This window comes from Hydra vulgaris, chromosome 12 (assembly GCF_038396675.1).
Source record: "Hydra vulgaris chromosome 12, alternate assembly HydraT2T_AEP".
NCBI classification, from domain to species: Eukaryota; Metazoa; Cnidaria; class Hydrozoa; order Anthoathecata; family Hydridae; genus Hydra; species Hydra vulgaris.
Window position 1 is genome coordinate 54,870,140 of NC_088931.1, and position 20,976 is coordinate 54,891,115.

Genomic DNA, 20,976 nt, shown 5'->3' on the forward strand with positions numbered 1-20,976 from the left:
TTTTATTAATAAATCCGTATGTAGAAAATTTGCTACTAAAAACGTCATAACTTTTTAACGAATTGTCCGATTTCATATTTTTTTCACCTTTAAAATACTGTATTTGAGCTTTCTAATGATATATAACATTCTAGTATTTGATCAATTTGAAAAAATCAGTCAACGTACCTATATATATATATATATATATATATATATATATATATATATATATATATATATATATATATATATATATATATATATATATATATATATATATATAAAGATATATGTATATATAAATTAGTAGAAACACTTATCTAATATTTTCTTCGACAGGCTGTTTCTCCTTCTATAAGATGATGATGATGATTTTATATATATATTTGAAGTAAGGTCTTCTGATATTATCAGAAAACTTGAGGTGAGGTATATTCTATAAGATGATGATTCTATATACATAAACCAACAGATGAAGAAGCAGCCAGTCAAAGATAATATTAGATAAATGTTTTTACTAATTTATTATTGCTCTGTTCTTTTAAAACATTAAGAACTCTTTTTGTAGGTTGACAATATGTATATATTTATATATATTTATATATATATATATATATATATATATATATATATATATATATATATATATATATATATATATATATAATATATATATATACATATATGTATATATATATATATATATATATATATATATATATATATATATATATATATATATATATATATATACATATATATATACATATATATATATATATATATATATATATATATATATATATATATATATATATATATATATATATATATATATATATATATATATATATATACATACATATATCTTATATTGCTGATTTAGGTGAGCAGTGTGAATTTATACTGAAATAGCCTGCTGCCGGGGGCTTCAGTACATACATTAATTGACAAATAGCCTGACTCGCAGTGGAGTGCTGCTACATTGACTGAGGGTTTGGCATGGGGCAGCAATTTTTTTATTTATTATTCTTCATTTCCTGTTTTTTTCTAAGAAAGCTGTATCGATTTAGATAAGCAAAAAAAATGAGCAAGTGCTCACATAAATATGTTATAGTATATATATATATTCACATATTAGTTTTTTGGTTTTTTCGGCTTTTTTTTTAAACTACTCTTTTTCTTATTTTAAACACTGAAATAATTTTAAAAAGTAAAAAGTAGCAGATCCCCACCCATTTTTTTTTTGTATTTTTTTAACTAATTCCTTTAACACCTTGAACTTAAACATTTAAATAAATATCACCTCAACAGTGTGTTTTTAGGAGATATTTATTGAAAGACTTTGTCATTCTCCTATTTAACATACCATTTATCTGTCTTGTTTTACAAGTTTTTCAAATGTTCATCAAATAACTTTAATAATTATTCTTCAATGACTTACTTATATTAAGCTAAAATAAAATAAAAAAAATTATTTAAAGAAATATTTTTCCTATAAAATACATAGACATCATAAGTAAAGGGTCTTTTTTTGTTTTTTTTTTTATGTAGATATGTTTTTTTTAGTTTAAAACTATTTTTCCTTAACGTTAAAAACAAATTTTTCAACAGAATGAAAACTAATTATTGTAACTTGTAGAATGAATGAGAACTTTATAATTTAAATAAATGAAGTTTTTAATTTATAAATGAAATAACACTGCAATGCAAAATTTATATGTATTGTATAAGTTTTGCATAGTTTTAATTTTTTTTTTAATTTTGCTATTTTATGTTATGCTTTTTGTTTTTTAGTTTTATTTCTGCAATCGCAAATAAATTAAATTTGTCAACATTTAATTTCAGAAAGTGGAAATAGCATTTTCAATCATGTTATAAATAAAATTGCATAAGTGTGTTGTAGTATTTTTATTTTTTAATTTTATACCTTTATGTTAACTGATTTAAAACATAAGATTATTAATGATGATATATTATTGTTTTGAAAATCTTAATGTACCAGTTTATCATAATTTTTAGTAAAGTAAATTTTCAGTGATACAATTATTATTAGTAGTTTTTTTAATAATATTACTGAATTATGAAATTATTTTAGAATATAGCCATTATAAGGTATTGTAAGCATTAATTAAACAGTTTTCTAATCAAAATAGTCACATCATTTAGTTGTTTGATTAGAACATAGTAATGAGTAGTAATAATAGAGTAGTCTGTGGCCTCACTGGGGGTAGAAAGAAAACATCTGTGAGCATTTTATTTATGCCAGCAAGCCAGGTGAGCAAAGCGGAAAGAGTTCAATGTTCTTTTTGCAATGATGTTATGTTGAAAAGTGGAACTCGAATGGCCATGCATATTGAGAGATGTAGAAAATGCCAAGATGAAGTCAAACACAAATTTTTAAATGATGACACAGTCATGTCCCAATCTCATTTCTTCAGCTTTCTGCTACAAGTGCTTCTTGCGAAAGAAGTTTTAGCAGTTATGCTAATATTCACAGTGCCGAAAGAAACAGATTAACAAATGAAAGAGCAGCAAAATTAGTGTTTGTATCGCGAAATTTAAAACTTGAAGACTTGAAGCAATGGATATCTGTGCAACACAATAGCCAATTCTGCCTAAAGAACCAATAAATATTTCACATAAATCTCACGAATCAATAAATGTTTCGGATGAAGAGTCACCTGAACAAGGATTTGAGTCACTTGACCAAGAATCAGTTTTTTCTAGTCAGGATTCTTCTGTAGTTTTAGATAAAAAAAACTAAAAATGGAATTGTTTCTTATCAATTTTTGAATTTAAATTTTGAAAGTTTTACAAGTAAGTAAAAAAACAATAAAAGGATCTGTAAAAGCCAAAAAATCACGTGTTTTTGGGTGAAAAAGACACGATAGCAAAAAAACACGTTTTTTTCGCTTCTCTCTCTTTCTCTCTCTTATATATATATATATATTGTTTATATATATGATATTAAAATAAAAATTTTCAAAAAATATTGACAAGTTACATATTAATACACCAATTTTAATAAACACAATTATAAGGATTATTTTATTAGAGCATTTCTATGTTTTTGAATGTTATTCTTATTTCGAAGATAAAAGTTTTTTTTTTCAGATTGAGCTCTTCATTTACTTTATCAATAAAAAAGATTTTCTTAGTTAATAATTTTCGATTATTATTGTTTTTTTTTCTTTAATAACTTTTATTTTTTTTTTAGCCTAGAGAAACATGAAGTAATGTAGTTATTGTTAGTTAGGTTTGTAGCGAGCTTTGTAATTTTTTAATAAGAATTTATTTTTGTGGCGGCACTTTGATTTAATTTCGCACTTAGGAGCACTTAGGAACAGTCACAGTAAAAGGATGAAACTTAATTGAATGACAAGTAACATGAAAATGAATTTTAGTAGAAGGGAAAGCAGGAAACGCTAGCTCTTTAGAGAAGTACCCATTATAGTATTTATAGAAAAGAGATAGAGAAGCAACATTACAACAATATGATAATGGTTGGAGGTTGGCTGCAAGATCAGGTCCAACTATATGTACAATGCGTTTTCTACTTGATGCTACCACATTTGATTTTGATAATCCATTGTCTTCTTTCATCACATAATGCACTGCAGAACCTTTTGATCTAATAACTATAAGTCATATTTTAATTTTTCCTACAAAACCTCTAGTTGATGCTTTGGAACCTCGTTACAATTTTACATCTAATCATTTACCTAAAGATCATTTTGTTAAAAATGTTGTGAGTAAAGCAAGATACAATGTCTATAAAATTTTTTGGTTCTATTTGTTAAGTGATATTACAAACAAATTCCCAAACAACATTCCACTGTAACACCATGCTGATAATATGGGATGTTGTCCCCTATAACATGGACGTCCAGATGAGCTTTAAAACCTGTTTAATGGCTGAGTTGGTAAAATCTCGTAATACGTGAACACATCAAGTCAATTGAATGCAAGCAGATAGAATTTCTTTTGAAGGACCTTTAATTATTTGGCAGTTCAAAGAAAAATATCCTTTTCTGTTTTGATCTAACTCTGCATTTTCTCCCTCAGGACTTGTTATAGGGTATGCTTCATCTATTGTTCCAATATATCCTGGAAATCGTTAAAGTTCATAAAACCTAAAAAAATGTAAAAATACTGTTTATATATAAATAAAACTTTAAATTTATAAAAAGAAGCAATAGCTGATATATATCCTCTATAGTACTACACACACACACACACACACACACACACACACACACACACACACACACACACACACACACACACACACACACACACACACACACACACACACACACACACACACACACACACACACACATATAATATATATATATGTATATATATATATATATATATATATATATATTTATATATATACATAATTGTATATCTAATAATTTTATAAATATAACCTATACTATATATACTATATAGATGTATATACTATATACACTGTATATATGTATGTGTGTGTAAACACACACACATATATTGTCAGTATATACAATATATATATATATATATATATATATATATATATATATATATATATATATATATATATATATATATATATATATATATATATATATATATATATATATATATATATATATATATATATATATATATATATATACATATATAAACAATGTATATAATACTTTTGTTATCTTTTCGGCTTTTTTGGTATCTCAAGTTTTCTGATAATATCAGAAGAATTACTTCAAATATAAACTTCGTGTATTAATATATAATAATGGTGTATTATTATGTAATATTATTCTATTAATATGTAAATTGTCAATATTTTTTGAAAATTTTTATTTTAATGTCATAATACTTTTATTATCATTTTGGCTTTTCTGGTACCTCAAGTTTGTTTTGTGACAGTAGTTGTATCCCAAGTTTTTTGAAACTTTAATAATTTAAATTCCATAATTGCATTATCCCCATAAAATTTTAAAAGAGAATTAAATGATTTTGTGGCAATATATGCAAAACTTTACCTCTTGTTAGGATATTACAATTTATTCAGGCCAGTTTCACCAGTCTTCTTTCACTAAATTTCAAAAAATAAAATTTATTTTTTGAAGTTTATTTAGCCGAAAATAATTGTTTATATAATAAAATGAATAAATGCAAAAAACTTTTTCTCTAGTTCATATATTGACCTAATGGCCACACTCTTCTTGTTACTTTAATGGTAAAAGTCAGCTCAAACTGAGGGGCAATTTTTTTAAAGCATCCTTATTTGACATAGTGTAAACATATAATTGTTTGGACCTTGCTTCGTGTCCTGAGGTTAGCTATCTCAAAACCATAAAATGGTGGATCCGCCACTGATCTATATAGATTTTGACCCTATCGTTCCATTACTGACTTGTTAACCGTTGTAACAAAAGTAGGTTCTGTCAAACATTAGATGAAATCCAACTTGCATTAACCATTTTCTTCTACTGATTTTGTTTTCTATCTCTATAAGTATTATATTCGTCCTGGTATTGATAACTGTTGTCATATTTTCTTATTAATTTTTTGTTAACTCCAAACGTAATTAGTGTTTGCTTGCAGCCTTCGTAAGAGTTTAATTTTTTTTTTTAATAAAAATTTTAACAAGAAAGTTGAATAATAAAAACCTTGTGTTCGACATAAATGCTTTGCTGATAACTTTGATAAATTTGAGAAGCAGAATATGACATATTGATATTACTTTATTATAAAATTTTTTTAACACTAAATATCTTTCCTAGCCAAATTTTTTCACCAACTTAAATTCGAAATAATTATCTTCCTAAACGATTTTGTGATAATTTTCGGAACGAAACTGAGACTATTAACTCGTGTATTTGCTTTATTTAAAAGGCAATGGTATATTTATTATATAACTAGATGTCTAACTTCGATCCGAAAAGTGAAGCCGCATTTTGCCCTTCTTACAAATAGTGGATTAAATTTGTAAACAAATATTTTTAACTTTTCTTTTCTTAAATGAAGTAAATATATTTTAAATTTAAAGTATACTTATGTAAAAGTGTTAAGCGGAAATTAGAATACTTGTAAAATAATAATTTATGATTCCTTAATTTATTTTCCATCAAAAAGAGATTAAAGTTTTGAATAGAAAAGTAAAACGACAGTCGCTATTGAAGCATTTTTATGAATTAAAATACTTTTTAATAAACATACTTAAAAATACTTTTATAAGTATTTTATAATTATTAAAACTTGTTCTTGAATTATCTTAAGTTTATTAGGAACTTTTGACTTGCATTTTTAACTTTTATTCCACACATCGGCTTCAGCTCTTGCCCTTTTTACAAATGGCGGATTATTTTTATAATCAAAAAAAAGCGGCTTCATTTTCTGTCTAATGAAATCCCGCACGTTAGAAATCTAGTTTGTATAATATATCGTTGTTAAAAGGTTTTCCCTACTCAGATACTCTGCCGCTATTGGTTGCAAAGTTTTTTTTCCGATTGCGCCTTCAAATCAACGCCTTTAAAGTTTTTCAAGTTTGACTTTCTCAAGCGCGATCTTGAAATTTTCAAGTTTCGTTTACGCATTTACTCAAGTTTTTTTTGAAGTATAACTTGACAAAGTCAGACTTAAAAGTTAGAGGTGTGCGAAACTCGAAGTTTCGAGTTCGAATTCGAGTTTATTCAATAATCGAACTCGAATCGAATGTGTTTAGATTATTCTCCTGAGAAGTTATCATAAGAATAATTGCTGCAGTCTTCTAGGGGCCGTCCATAAAGACGTCACTATTTATTAGGTATTTTTTGACCCCTTGCCCTCCCCTATGTTACCGATTGTCCTTATTTCCTATACCCTCTCCCTTCTTAAAAAGAACGTCATAGAATTAAGCCCCCCCCATCTTCCTATAAATATTCAGAATCTGATAAGGTATTTCCACGTATGTTTTTGTACTTTTGCCTTTCTGAAAAAAAAAATTATTTAATAGTACTTTAATCTTATCCGACATAATAAATTTAATCAAAGTGTGTCATGGGAATTTGCCTCACTTATCGTCTATCCAAGGATTTTTTTAAGTGATTGTCAATTGATATGATTAGAATAAAGCAGTCCGGTTCATCTGAAATAGCTGAATCATTCGGAGTTTGAAGGCCCTATGTTTCGATTTTGTCGTCATCGAACCATTCAGCAAAGGTCGCGTTCTCTTATACTACAATTACGGCCATTAACTCTCTTTTGCGCTTGGCGGCAATGCGAACGAACCTGACTTACAAAAAAATAATAGCCATTCATCTATTCCAATCAGACTGCTGATTAGAATAGATAGACGCAGAAATCGACCAGGAATAACATAGAAGTAAAAGCTCCTTTTCAGAGCGCAACATCTGGGATCTTCACATATAACAATTTGCGTAAAATATTGACAAGTGCGCACACGAGAGGCAAACCAGTCCTAATCCTTTGATAAAAGATATTGATGACTTTAGCGTATCGTGGATTTTTATTTGGTCCGCCATTAACAGTGAAGACAACCACTGGCTTGACCAACTTGGTCAACGGATCTTTTGTGATAGAATTAAACTCTGGCAGAGCCAAAAGTTGTTCAAAGTCCAATCCGTGAGCATACGCTGTCGATGATGAATGCTTTCCAGATCGAATTGGAACATAAGTGGAATCGGAATAGAAAACTGCGTCAGATTTTCCAAGCTCATCTGGTTTGATTGCAATACCTGCGTAGACGGTGGGATAAGTTTGTGCTTTGCAGCGATAACCCAATCATGATCAGGAAGAGAAACTCGACATTCCATATTCATCAATATAAGATCTTGTATGTTGGCAGCGGTGATTCCAATCGGGATCCAAGCTTTATTGTCTTGCCTTATAAAGCACACATCCTTGAGAAAAAGAGCAAACTTCTTCCACATTCTTTATAGCTGCAGTACAAAATGAGCCATCCTCGTGACTTGAATGGAGGTCATTTTGAGCCCGCATCAACTTAACTGGAACCGTGTGGACGTATCTCTTTCCTTCAAGAGAATCGCTCCGTTTTGGCAGCAAACGAGTATATAAAACACTTCTGCTAAGATTTGATCTCTTTCGAGCTCGGCACCAAGCTCATCCAACAATTTGAGGCTCTTTAAAAGTATTTAAAAAATTATCATGAATAAGTTCAGAGGCTGAAAAGTTATATTGAGACCTAATATAGTTCATTAGAATTTTTTATTATCTAAAGTTGTACTCTCACTCTATACACTTCAGATTGTCTTTTCTCGTGGGCAGCAGATCCATATTCAGCAAGTTGAATAATGACACGAATATCTCAGATTGTTCTACCTCATTAGTAGGGCGACCAATTCCGTCACGTACTTTAAGAGCTTTTTTCACTTCCGGGTGGTCAGCAAACACCTACAATACCGAAAGTACTATACAAATTAGTTAATGTTTATTTTCTACAATATTATTATTGTAACTTATTATATGATGCGATAAATATTACCTGATTCATGACAGTTTTCTTTTCAGCCCTTGATTTTTGTTTTGACTTCATTTTGCCAATCAACTTGTTTAAATTACTCGTGAGCTTCTGGACATTGGCCTTCTTCTTTTTAATGGTGTTTTCTTCAGCATCGGTTCATAAGCCACTTCTTTTTCTGCTCTTCATAGCAACTATTTCTTGATTCAAAACAATAATCTCTGCTTTGATTGTGTCTTGAGCATGATTCTTGGCCTTCTTCGTCTCAATTTAAACTGTGCTCAGGATGTTGTGTCGAAAGGCATCTGACGTGGTATCAACAACATCTATTGGCTCAATAAATTGATCTGAAAAAAGCTGAAACTCAAAAGAGGAAGAGCTGGCATGAGAAGGAACAGATTGCTTGGTTGTATGATGGGCTCAAAATGACATTAAAGAACCTTTTTGTTTAGAAACTTTACCAGAACCTCCAAACTTTGCTTTTCCTTGATCTCATTCCATATTTTATGGACTTTTTTTTCACAATCGGCTTTTTTCTCGAACGGATGAGCGTTATTGTAAGATTTTATAATCGAGTTTAGAAGACTATTTTTTATCCATCTTTTGATATACATGCAACAATGATCTTTGACATTTTGCCACACATTGAAAAAATAATAAAAAGATTTAATGATTGCTACACAAGCAATTACCTTCGGACAAATATTTGTAAAACTCTATTTAAAAATCATAAATGATATCAACACTTTGTCCTTAGGGACAAATTTCGCAAAAAGAATTAGCAAAAAAACCCGATCAACTAATGATATATATGATACGATCAACTAATAATATATATGATACGAGAAACTACTAAGGGTTGAGCAATATATAATTAATTGTAACATATTTAATATATTTATATATAAAAAAAAAAAAATTTAAATAAATATCAACACGAATTTCTTTCCTATATTACGATAAATAAAAACATAATATTCTCTTACGTTAACTTCATAAAAACACATGTTTACATAAAAGAATTATATAAAGTGACGTCCTTTTCTGATGATCCCCCCCTCTCTTTTTTTTTTACCTTTTAATCTGGACCCCTTTCCCCTATTTTTATGACCTCCTTTTTGAATGGCCCCCTATCAGAGCATGTAGAAGAACTTACCTTTCTTCATAAAAACTTGTAGACTTTTAGCATTAAGATAAGTATAGTTTGTTGATGATGGCATTTTTAAATGAAATGAATGTACAGTTTGTTTGATAATCTCGAACTCGAACTCGATCAAATTTTTTGTAGTCTTGATCGAACTCGATCAAGATAAAAAACCTAATCTCGCACAGCTCTATTCAAAGTTCAAGTCGAACTTCACTCAAGTTCGCTTCTTGCATTCCACCATAGGTTACGCAAATAAAATACGTCATATTAATATTAGGGTAAAAATAATTACTCTCACGTACGATAAAAATTATAAACAAAGTCGTCACATAGTAACCTTCATAAGTAAATTTCTAAAAATATTTAGTTTTTTATAATAAAATTTGATAGTTATGATATGTACAGTGGGGTGCGAAAAAAAGCCACACTAACAAATTTTCTTGATTTTAAGTATAAATTATATAATCACGCAAAATAAAACAAAAACAAAAAAACTGGATCTGGCAGTAAAAAAACTAGGACAAAAAATATGTTTTTATATACACTAATATTTATGTAAATAAAATCTTTAAAAAAATGTATAACTACGGACACAATTGATAATTTAGAAAACAACTTATGGATATAGAAATAAGAAAAATTATCGAAGCTGCTGACCAAGGAGGCTCTCAGAAGCAATGGAAAGCCTTTTAACCAACAAAGCTCTACTATTAGTAGATCGGTGAAGAAATATAAACATACTGGAAAAACTGAAAGTCTGTTGTTTCTGGGAGAAAGCCTAAAACTTTACAAAAGGAAGGTTGCTAGAAACCTTGCATCATTAAAAAAGATCCTAAAATCACATGTTCTGAGATAAAAGTAGATTTCTAATATCTCAAATATCTCAATACCTTTCTAATATCTCAAAGTGGACTATATCTCGTCCAATATAAGCATCAGGTGAGTTTTTACTGGAAAACAAATGAAAAGCTTTTTGTTAGTAAAATCAATTTAAAAAAAAGGATGAAAGTGGTGCTTTGAGCACAAATATTGGGTATGTGAACAACGGACTAAAGTTATTTGGAGCGATGAGTCTGCTTTTGTTTTGTATTATAATAGTCGATCTAACTGTTAGAAATTAATTAGGGATAAGTTCAAACTCAAACATGCAAGGCTATTGTTAAATAAGACAAAAAGATTAATATTTGAGGTTGTTTTAGTGCACAATAGTTGCAAAACTTTTCTGGGTGAAAAGCACCGTGGACCAGCATTTGTACCACAAAATCTTAATTGTTTATCTTGAACCAAGTATAGAAGAACTAATAGTGGCTACATCTTTCAACAAGATAACAATCCCAAACATACAACACAGTTAAATAAAAGACATCTAAAATCTAAATTGATACCAGTTATGTTTTGGCCAGCACCGTCTCCTGATTTAAATCTGATAGAAAATAAAGATGAACTGTTCCCAATTTTATTGTTGGTCGGAATGTTTTGCCAAATGGTTTATTAAAAAGAATTGTAGATGGTATGTTTGCTCATAATATTTAGCAAAAATTAGTTAATATATAATTATAAAAAATGGCCAGTAACTAATGAAGACTTTTAAATCAATAAAAAAGAGCAAGTATATTCATTTTTAAAATAAAAAATAAATATCATCAAAAACATTAATTAAAAAGAAATAATCTAAGTATAATAGAGATCTATACTATATTTATATAAATATTAAATTAATGCTTAATATTTATATAAATATATGTATACAATGTAATAAAAACAATAATTCAAAAAGACTTTTAAATTTTTTAAAATTTATTTAGAAAATTTAAAAGTTTTTTTGGATTATTGTTTGATTAAAAAATTATTGTTTGATTAAAACATTTTTCAAATTGTAACCTAATATACATATTAGGGTACAATTTGAAAAATGTTATAATCAAAAAAATGCATGTGCATTTTTCCGTTAACCAATCATTGACATTGCTTAAAAATATTGTTTTTAAAAAGTACTATTTCCAAGATAATTTTTAACCTTTTTTCAAAAAGTTTGTATTAAAATACATTAAAAATTTTAAACTTATTTTAATAAGATGCCAAAATTGTTTTTTAATCCACTATAAATCTATATATATATATATATATATATATATATATATATATATATATATATATATATATATATGTGTGTGTGTGTATATATATATATATATATATATATATATATATATATATATATATATATATATATATATATATATATATATATATATATGTCTATATATATATATATATATATATATATATATATATATATATATATATATATATATATATATATATATATATATATATATATATATATGTATATCACATAATTTACCAATTCTTAAGTATATATACTTCAGAGTCATTAACTAATACATATTTTTCTTGAATAAAATAATAAACAAACATTAATATGATTGATTCACTTATAGAAGTTTTGCAGGCAAACAATCAACGACTTGAGGTAGAGTTTTTTAATATTTGAAATTTTACTTGTATGTTATTTCTAAAAAGTAATTTATAAACTTTATGTAATAAGTATGCATTATTTAATAGTGTTTTAACATGTGGTATTCTGTGTAAGTTATTACTGATACTAAGGTTATTAATGATAATAATAAATGAGTAAAATATTAATAGGATAGATAAGTATTTAATGTACCTATGCCGTTTTTTTTATCTTAAAATTCATGACTTTAAGATTAGAAAAAAACAGACAATACTGCCTATTTAATCAATACTTTTTTTATTGTCATTGCCGCTTTTAGTCATCACTGCCTTCTACATATTCATTTACTAAATAGTCTATATATAGTCTTGACTTTTAGCATAGTTAAAATCTTAAAAAGTTGCTAAAAATTCAATTAAAAATTATTTTTACGCATAAATTATTTTCTTAAGTTTTTACAGCATTCAGATTAGGATTTAGCTTTCCGACTATTAACTATTAACCAAACACTTTTTTGGATTTAAAAAATAGTATTATAAAAAATGCATATAATTGAAAAAATAACTTCAGAATGTTTTTGTTCACCTAGGGCTTTGAATAGCAAATTCTGCCAGTCTCAATGTTATTTCTTATTTATTATTATAGATAAATTAAAAAAATATGAGTATGTAAGCTAGAGTGAGGTGTTAAAAATTATTCTTTATCGTTTAAAAACGTTTAATTCTGAATAGTATTTAATAGCACAACTGCACCAATGTTTTTTGTAAATATTTTATAAAAAAATGTACAGATCATTTTATAAAAAAACATACAGATCATTTAGAATTTTTGTAATATATTGCATATGAAATATGAAATACCATATAAAATAAACATAACATCAAAGATAAAATAACAAAAAAAATTATATAATATTAAATATAATAGATATAATATTAAATAGAAAAAATATATGATAGTAAAAATAAAAGGAACACTATCAAAAGTAATTTCTTCTTCTTTTTTTTTAATCAGAGCCTTTACAACAAATATTTTAAATTCAAAGAAAAGCAGATTAAAAAAGAAACTGTTTTAAAAGAAAAGCTAACAAGCGAACAAAAAAGTTATAAGGAGCTAGAGTTGAAATTTGAAAGCTACAAAAAGGAAGTTTCTTTAAATAACTTCCCTTTAGTTTCTATAGATACAGCTATACACAATATCATTAAGGATGAAAAATTAGCATTAATTAGGGTGCTTCAAAGTCTTGAAAACCAGGTATACTTTTATTAGGACTAGTATTTTTTAATGAGATTTTATTGTCCTATAAGATATAAGACATGAAATATCTAATTCACTTTTGTTTTTTATTAGTCAAGTCAAGTGAAAGATGTTCTTTTAAATACTATCAAGTCAATTCAATTTATCGAAGAAAAAAGTTCTGTGTGCGTCAACACTAAACAAGTCTCTTTAGGAGGAATTTTTGATTTAAAAACACTAACTGAAAATTTAAATACTGATATTTTTAAGCAAAAAAAAAGTGATGATAATAACATAAAAAATCAATTTTTTACCACAGAAGCACTAAACAAGGAAAATATTAATAAGTTAAGAGTTGAAATAGAGGAGTTAAATATTAAAATCATGAACCTGGAACTCCTCAAAAATACAGAAACAACAAGATCTTTTACTGCTTTAGATGATGAAAATGCTCAAAGAACAGAATGAAGCTTATATTAGAAAATTAGATGTGATGACAGTGCTGCATCTGCAGGTTGCAGATTTTTATTTATTTTATCTGTTGTTATTGCTGTTTTTATTTTGATTATCATATTTTATTTAAAACTTTATTTGTTTGGAAAAATTTGGGAATAAAAAAATCCATTTATCTGTATACAGGAAATAGATCAAATTAATTACGCGATGCAAGAGAAAAACAACTTAATATGTAGTCTTAATTTAAATATTGAGAACTTAAATGCCACAATACAAAAAATGAATATTGATCTTGGTTCCATACCTACTTTTAACCTACAGGTTGTTTTTTATTTACTTTTTTTTATGTATTCATTTAATTTTACTCTTGATAAACAATGCTTTGGTGTGAAGTTTTAGATTAGAAATATAGGTTTTGAGTTAATCCGCCACTTTCAATCAGTTCAGATTATATTGTATTTCATAATTATGAATGTACTTTCTCATTTTTTACTATTATCTTCATAATAGAAGTAATTGTAATTAGTTTTATGTTACAATAGACTTTTTAATTTAACTCATTTTATTGTTGTTTAGATAAATACTTATGAGAATACTGTTAAGGCTGAACGAGCGACTGTTGAAATATTAAGTGAAGAATTGTTTAATGTTAATCATTGTCTTGAAGAGTGTAATACTGAAAACTTTAAATTAAAAAAAGAAATTTCTAATCTAACACAAAACTCATTATCTGATATACAACAATTTTGCAATACTCCTTCGACAATGTGTGAATTTGATGATTTTGATATAAGCTCATTTAAGGATCGACCTAAACAATCAAGACCTGAAGATTTGTCTAAATCTTTTTCTCAAGAAAAATTTAAAACGTAAATTTTTAAGCAAAAAATAAAGATAATAAAAATAAGCTGCTTTAGATGCAAACAACATATGAGGAGTGAATTATTTAAAAGATTGTTAAATATTGTTCTTCTTGATATTTTTATTTCCCGTAATTTTCAATTTATTGAGTAGGGTTTTTTAATTCAAGTTTTAAGTTTATAAGTTGTTTATTCCCAGTAAACACAAAGCGTGTTTTACACGTCTAAAAAAATGTTTAACACGTTTCAATAGGTTTTTTAGACGTTATGAACATGTCTTATGTTTACTTGTTTGTTAAAATATCTACGCTGGTTTGGCATTAAATATAACATTATTTTTAGTGAAAGATTTGTTATATTTTGAGAATACTTTATGTACTAATTTTCTTTAAGAAATTGTGTTATTATTGTTTTGTGTGTTTTTTTGATACTTAACATCTACAGCTCTACACAGTTTTATGTAATCTGGGATATAAAATGTGTACTAGTTTATGAGATATTACTGAGCCAGAACACAGTAGCTTAAGTAAATTAAGATAAAAAAATTTTACGGATTTATTTTAGCTTTTTAAGGCATCATTGGTAGCATATGAAAAAACATTGTTTTAGCTCTTTAATAATTTGTTAGTTGCCTTGATTGCCACAGAAACGAGGTAGAAAGTATTACTTCCCAGTGGGCACAGGACCTAAATAAGACGTCTTTCGAACGTTCAAAAGACGTCCAAAACGTTTAAAAGTCTTTTTACGTCATGAGCTCACTGGTTTAGTTTATCTTATATATTTTTTATGAACACTCTAAAACGTGAAGTGATTAGTGCAAATTTTTTGTAAGGAAACACAAAAAGTTGTTCAGATACTGCAAAATATAAAGTTTTTTGAATTGAACAAGTTCTTCCATAATCTAACCTTATTAGGAAAATAAATGGGGCCTTGATACTACCAAACTTTTTTTTTTTTTTAAAGTATTTTTATCTGGCTCTACAAAGAAGCGCAGGTAAATAATAATTTCAAAATTAATATTCGTTTCAATAGAAAAATATTTTAAGATTTTGTTGCGAAAAAATAATTTTTTTTTTTTTAATTTAAAAAATGTAAGTTCGAAAATTTTTTTAAATATAAGGTTTGGCGGGCTTCAACACTATTACACTTAACAATCACGACTCGATCCTGCACAAACATTACCGTCAATCGATGCATCTTCATTTAACTGCGTTTTAGTTTAACGTAGAAAAATTTTTTATAAAGACATATATTCGTTAGAAAGATCATTTTATCACACTTTCATGGGGGTATATCTTGTCGTATTGTTTGAGTTAAACAAAAAAATGGCAGATCAAAGGTTGAAATAACCGATTTCTGTTAAACAAAACAAATTTATTTTTTCAAATTTATAATCAAAATAGAAATAATTTTAAAATAAAATAATAAAATTTTAAAATAGAATACATAATAACTAAACACGATCATTTAAAATATAAAATAAAAGTGTTATTAACTAACAAATTAGAATGAAAATAGTTTTTAATCTCAAGAAGCTGTAACTTTTTCATAGATGTAGCAAAAAAGATAAAAGTTCGAACTAAAAGTTTATTAATAAAAATTGTTTTTAATGATAGATATAAATAAGTAGTCATCCCCAGTTTAATGGATCTAAATTAATATCCTACAAATTCCTCTGTACTTTAATTTGACAATAAACCCTGAACTCCATGATAATTTATGACTCTTTGTAATAGTGATAATAAAGCAGGATTAATGTTTGCACGATCAGATGTCACCATTTTTTTATTGTTGTTGTTAATTCACCTCCCCAAGGCCGAGAATAGATGGCCACTACAGACGAGGAGACTACTTAATTGTGGTTATAACCCTCTCTTAACTCTATAACTCCGAAACACAAACCTTGACGAACAAGGCCGCTGCGCGGAGAAATAAGTTGAACGCGGTATTACCAGGGACGTGGTGGGGATCGAACTCGGAACCTCTCGCTTTTAAGGCGAGCGCTTTACCACGACACCACTACCGCATATATTCAAATATAAGTGCTGAAATCTGATCTGCTGTAGACTGATAGTCTCATTACCGCAGTAGAGAATAAATTTTCGATAACGATATTGGAGTAGCAGGCATTTAGTTTTTCGAGCTGTTTTATTCACTTGTTTTAGTCACTGAGACTCGGTGAATAAAACAGCTCAAAAAAATAAATGCCTGCTACTCTAATATCGTTAGCGAAAATTTATTCTCTACTGCGGTATATTTCTAAGGTGGAAGTATGCATTGTTGATTTCTTCAAACATATTTTAAAAATTTTTTGACCCGGATTTTTACTGTCGTACATATAATCATCGCTATAATAAAATATATCCATTTCAGCTTCCATTCTTTTAACTAATAATCTACTAACAATACAATTTTTTACATATTTTCAATTCAATATTCAATTTACAGTTCAGCTAATACTTTTTTTTTCCAAACAACTATTATGTCAAAATAAAAATTTATTTTTATAATAAATTGATTACTAAAAGCGATCAGCAATAATTAAACTTTTTTATTAGTTATTTAGGTGCTTCAAAAAGTCTTAATGGTCTTCTCACAGACCACTACGGAATAGCAATTAACCAGGAAGTTCACGCCTCCTTTCTTACGAATGATGCATATTTGATTTAGAACCGACTTCGAACCATGCACTATGAATCGAAGCCGAACTCTAATCACTCTACCACGAACTCTAACCACTTCACCACGGCTGCTGATTTTTATTGTTCAATCGTTCAAAAATATTATGGTTATTGAATAACACTTTTTTCTTTTAATAATAAAACTATATAATAGATCAGAACATTGCCACTGACCAACAATATTTAATCAAATTTTTTTACAAAAACAATTTCATTTGTTCTTTGCTAATTTAAATTTAGAATTTAGCATTTGTTTTAACGTTTAACGAGTAAATTTTCATTAAAAACTGTTTTTTTTTCAATAATATACTTACGTCTTTTAATGATGACACTTCTATTTGGATTGATTATGTATGTGTTATCTAAAGTGCGATATTACCACTGCATATGTAAAATAGTCTTGTCTTTACAATGTCAAAATTGGTTCATTGCACTGGATCTTTTGAACTCTTGTCAGAGTGGCATCAAGTTGCTGATCGAGAAGCAATTGCCTTAATGTATCCGTTGAAAACACCCTCTGATTCTTTTACAGAACTCAATTTGGCGATAATTGTTTTTAAAAAGTTCATTGCATTACAATGTTTGTCAAGTGCTTCCACAAACTGTTTAATGAGGTCTAATTTTATATGTAACCAAATGGAAGGTTAGAAATTTTTTTTTAGTTCATCAGTAAAATAATCTCACTTAGGCCATACTTTTTTTTTGAAATGGCTCGTCTTGTGAATCCCAAAAGCAAAAGAAAAAACAAAATTTAATGTATCCTGCTTGTAGTCCAATTAGTCAACTACTTTCAGATCAGCACATATCACTGATGTTTATTATACTGTATAACATTGAGAACATAATTCAGATTATTGTACGTTTACCCGATGGTCAATAAATGTGCACGGGTGGTAACTGATTGCTATATGTAACAATGCAACTTTAATACTCGTTTTTGAGATATGAATAAAAAGACGCCGTTAAGTTGAGTTGTGTTCATGTTCAAAGAGTTTAAGAAACCCGTCAGTGTTATAGCAATAACAATTTTGTTTTTAATTTGAAATTTTGTGAATGTTTACAATAATGTCTAACGCCTTTTTGAAATTTTTCTCTTTTAATTTTGATGCTAACAGTTCACTATAATCTTCAGTCAACTTCAGATCTCGGATCAAATCAGTTAATTCAAGTTGTGAAAACAATTAAGGTTATCATTATTTAAATCCGATGCTAATGGAAGGAGGTCATTACCATAATATGTATAGGTCATTGTCATCATTTGTGCGCTTAGCGTCAGCGTGTATTTCTTCAAGCAAGTAATCAAGTTTGTTGGGTATTGGCAGAGCGTCCCAAAGAGATCTTAAAGGGAGGAGAAGGTGAAGTAAGTGTTTTTTTCCGAGTAAATCCAACCAAATTTTTTTTTGCCGACCATGATCTAAAAAAAAAGTCCTCGTTGTCTGACATTTGCCTCGCTGTCTGACTGCCGACTATAGGTCCAATTTTGCCGACTCTATTATCCAATTTGCCGACTAATAATTTTCGTAGGGGGCTAAAAGTAAAGGGCAAGAAACAGATTTAATATTTGGAAATGATAAATTTCCAGTTCTAATGACAGTAAGAGAAAGATTAACGCAGCAAAAATAACAACCATTGAAATGATTAAATAGAAAACAATTAATGAAATGATTTTTTGCTTTTACAAATTGTAAATACAAAAAGCCACCAAAAGGCAAAAAACTCTTGGAAAACATAATAATGCAATTTGCGTTTAAGAGATAAAAGTAAGTGCGTTTCGTGGAAATTCATAAAATACTACGTTAGAAGATATATTCGTCAGCCCGGTGTTTAAATAGACAAATTTGCATTCAAAGCTTAAAGTACAAAATCTCTTTATGTAAGTTTAATTATATGTTGAAATTTAAGACAATTAACTAAAGTTAATATAAGTTTTTGTTTAAATTGTTAAAAAACTAAAACAAAAAAAACTTCCCCCGTAACAAATAACTGTTTTTCAACTACGACAAATGTATTTCAAAATCAGAAAATTTTGTCGGAATACAATCATCGTAGATGCAATTAATTTGATAGTAGGTGAATTAAGGTTAAGTTTACTTATATTGTAACTAACAATGACTTATAACTTTAAAATAATTTTAGTTTCACTGTCCTTCGCATTTTTTTCTTTAATTCATTCCCGGTAACCAATTTATCGGCATTATATTTAGAAATATACAGTTTTTAATCTGCAAGCTTCTTATATAGAAATTAATAAGCTTCTCATACAAATATACTTATTAATAGATTGAGTATGATTTAAGGTTTCACTAACTCAATTTATAAATAACTAAATATTCACAATTTTTCTTTTTTTACATTAAGCAATTTTTATTAATATTATTTATTTTCAAATAATTTAAAAATAAATAACTAATTTATCCCGCATATCTTTTAACTTGTCTGTGAAAAATGATATAAGTTAAACCTTAAATATAAAAAACAACCATTTCCATTATTGTACCGTTTTTTTTTACAATAAAGAAATAAATGTATAAAATGTTTATTAAAAAATTATAAAATTCAAGATCATCACCAACAAAATAATTTACCATTGACTCAAGGTCATTAATTTTTTTATATGAAAGCAAAAAACGTGTTGAATTATTTTTTAATGGAGGAAATTCTTTCAGAACTTTAACTTTCTGTTTATTCTTTCTCTGAGGAGTACCTTTTACCAATCTTTCTTCAATTAACGAACCTGAGAACGATTTTTTGAATATAATATGAAAAGGTAGATTTTTTGATGACACATTAGTTTTACTTTTACAAAAGGCACTTTATGGAAATATAAAGACTTGGAAGCAAGTTTGAAGTTTTTGAAGTCATCTTTGTACATTTGTATGACTTTTAATTCTACTCAAAGTTTTTTCAATAGATGACAGTAATTTGAATAATGTAGGAGGGCTGTAAATCTCATAATGTCTTAATTTTTTCTCAATCACACTATGCGCAGTGTCAATATTCTGTACTGAACTATGACCAAGTTCGCTATACTTCTGTTCAATGAACGGTATTCCGCTTTAATTTTGAAATTTTTTTATTGCCATAGACACAATTGAGTTCTGGGGAACACAAGAATTAGACCACAAAATAATTTGATTAATTGATATATTAGGACAGTCTTGAATAATTAACTTTAATAGTTTATACAGACAACTTGCAAGTTCATTTGCATCTCTACCAGCCATTGATTCATTCCAAAGTGTACAATAAGTTTCATTATTCAATGAACACTGTGAAATTATAACACTTTAATTTTCTTTTATAATAGAATGCAGAAATATTAGCAATTTGAGGGGGAAATTTTTCTAAATCAAAAATTATAACTGCTGTGGTTTTGTAATCTCCATTTGCAGCTTTAGCTATGGTCACATTTTCTTTCTTGTCTAGTCAACAGGTTACTCTCTCTGTGCTGCAGTATTTTTTGATCATCTTTTTTGTTTTTATACTCTTGACATAAATCACACAAAGCTTTCATTGGTTTATGAAATGCCAAATTAAACTCTATATTAAAAGTTGAATAATAAACATTTTTTTTTAGATTGAATTCTGGATAAGCTTGTGTAAACATAATTTAAATTGTTTTTCTAACACCAAAACAAACAAACTTAACAAATCACTGT

General features: G+C 27.4%; 1 protein-coding gene across 3 annotated transcripts; it reads left to right on the top strand.

Annotated features, from left to right (window-relative positions):
* Positions 1–11,961: 11,961 nt before the first annotated feature.
* LOC100212929 (desmoplakin) lies at positions 11,962–15,044 on the top strand. Of its 3 annotated transcripts, XM_065813753.1 has the most exons (5): positions 11,962–12,099; positions 13,099–13,338; positions 13,435–13,834; positions 13,960–14,097; positions 14,353–15,044. In XM_065813753.1, the coding sequence occupies exons 3-5, from the start codon at positions 13,760–13,762 to the stop codon at positions 14,647–14,649; spliced, it is 510 nt and encodes a 169-aa protein (XP_065669825.1). In that variant the 5' UTR covers positions 11,962–12,099; positions 13,099–13,338; positions 13,435–13,759; the 3' UTR covers positions 14,650–15,044. The 3 variants fall into 3 exon arrangements, with proteins under 3 accessions (XP_065669825.1, XP_065669824.1, XP_065669826.1); XM_065813752.1 differs by lacking the exon at positions 13,099–13,338 and having other exon boundaries at positions 11,971–12,099; positions 13,760–13,834; XM_065813754.1 differs by lacking the exon at positions 13,099–13,338 and having other exon boundaries at positions 11,982–12,099.
* The last annotated feature ends 5,932 nt before the right edge of the window (positions 15,045–20,976 follow it).

Coding starts and splice junctions, on each gene's coding strand:
- LOC100212929 (XM_065813752.1), top strand. CDS start 12,049: ATGATTGATTCACTTATAGAAGTTTTGCAGGCAAACAATCAACGACTT. Junction 12,100..13,759: donor CAAACAATCAACGACTTGAG/GTAGAGTTTTTT, acceptor TTACTGCTTTAG/ATGATGAAAATGCTCAAAGA. Junction 13,835..13,959: donor TGACAGTGCTGCATCTGCAG/GTTGCAGATTTT, acceptor ATCTGTATACAG/GAAATAGATCAAATTAATTA.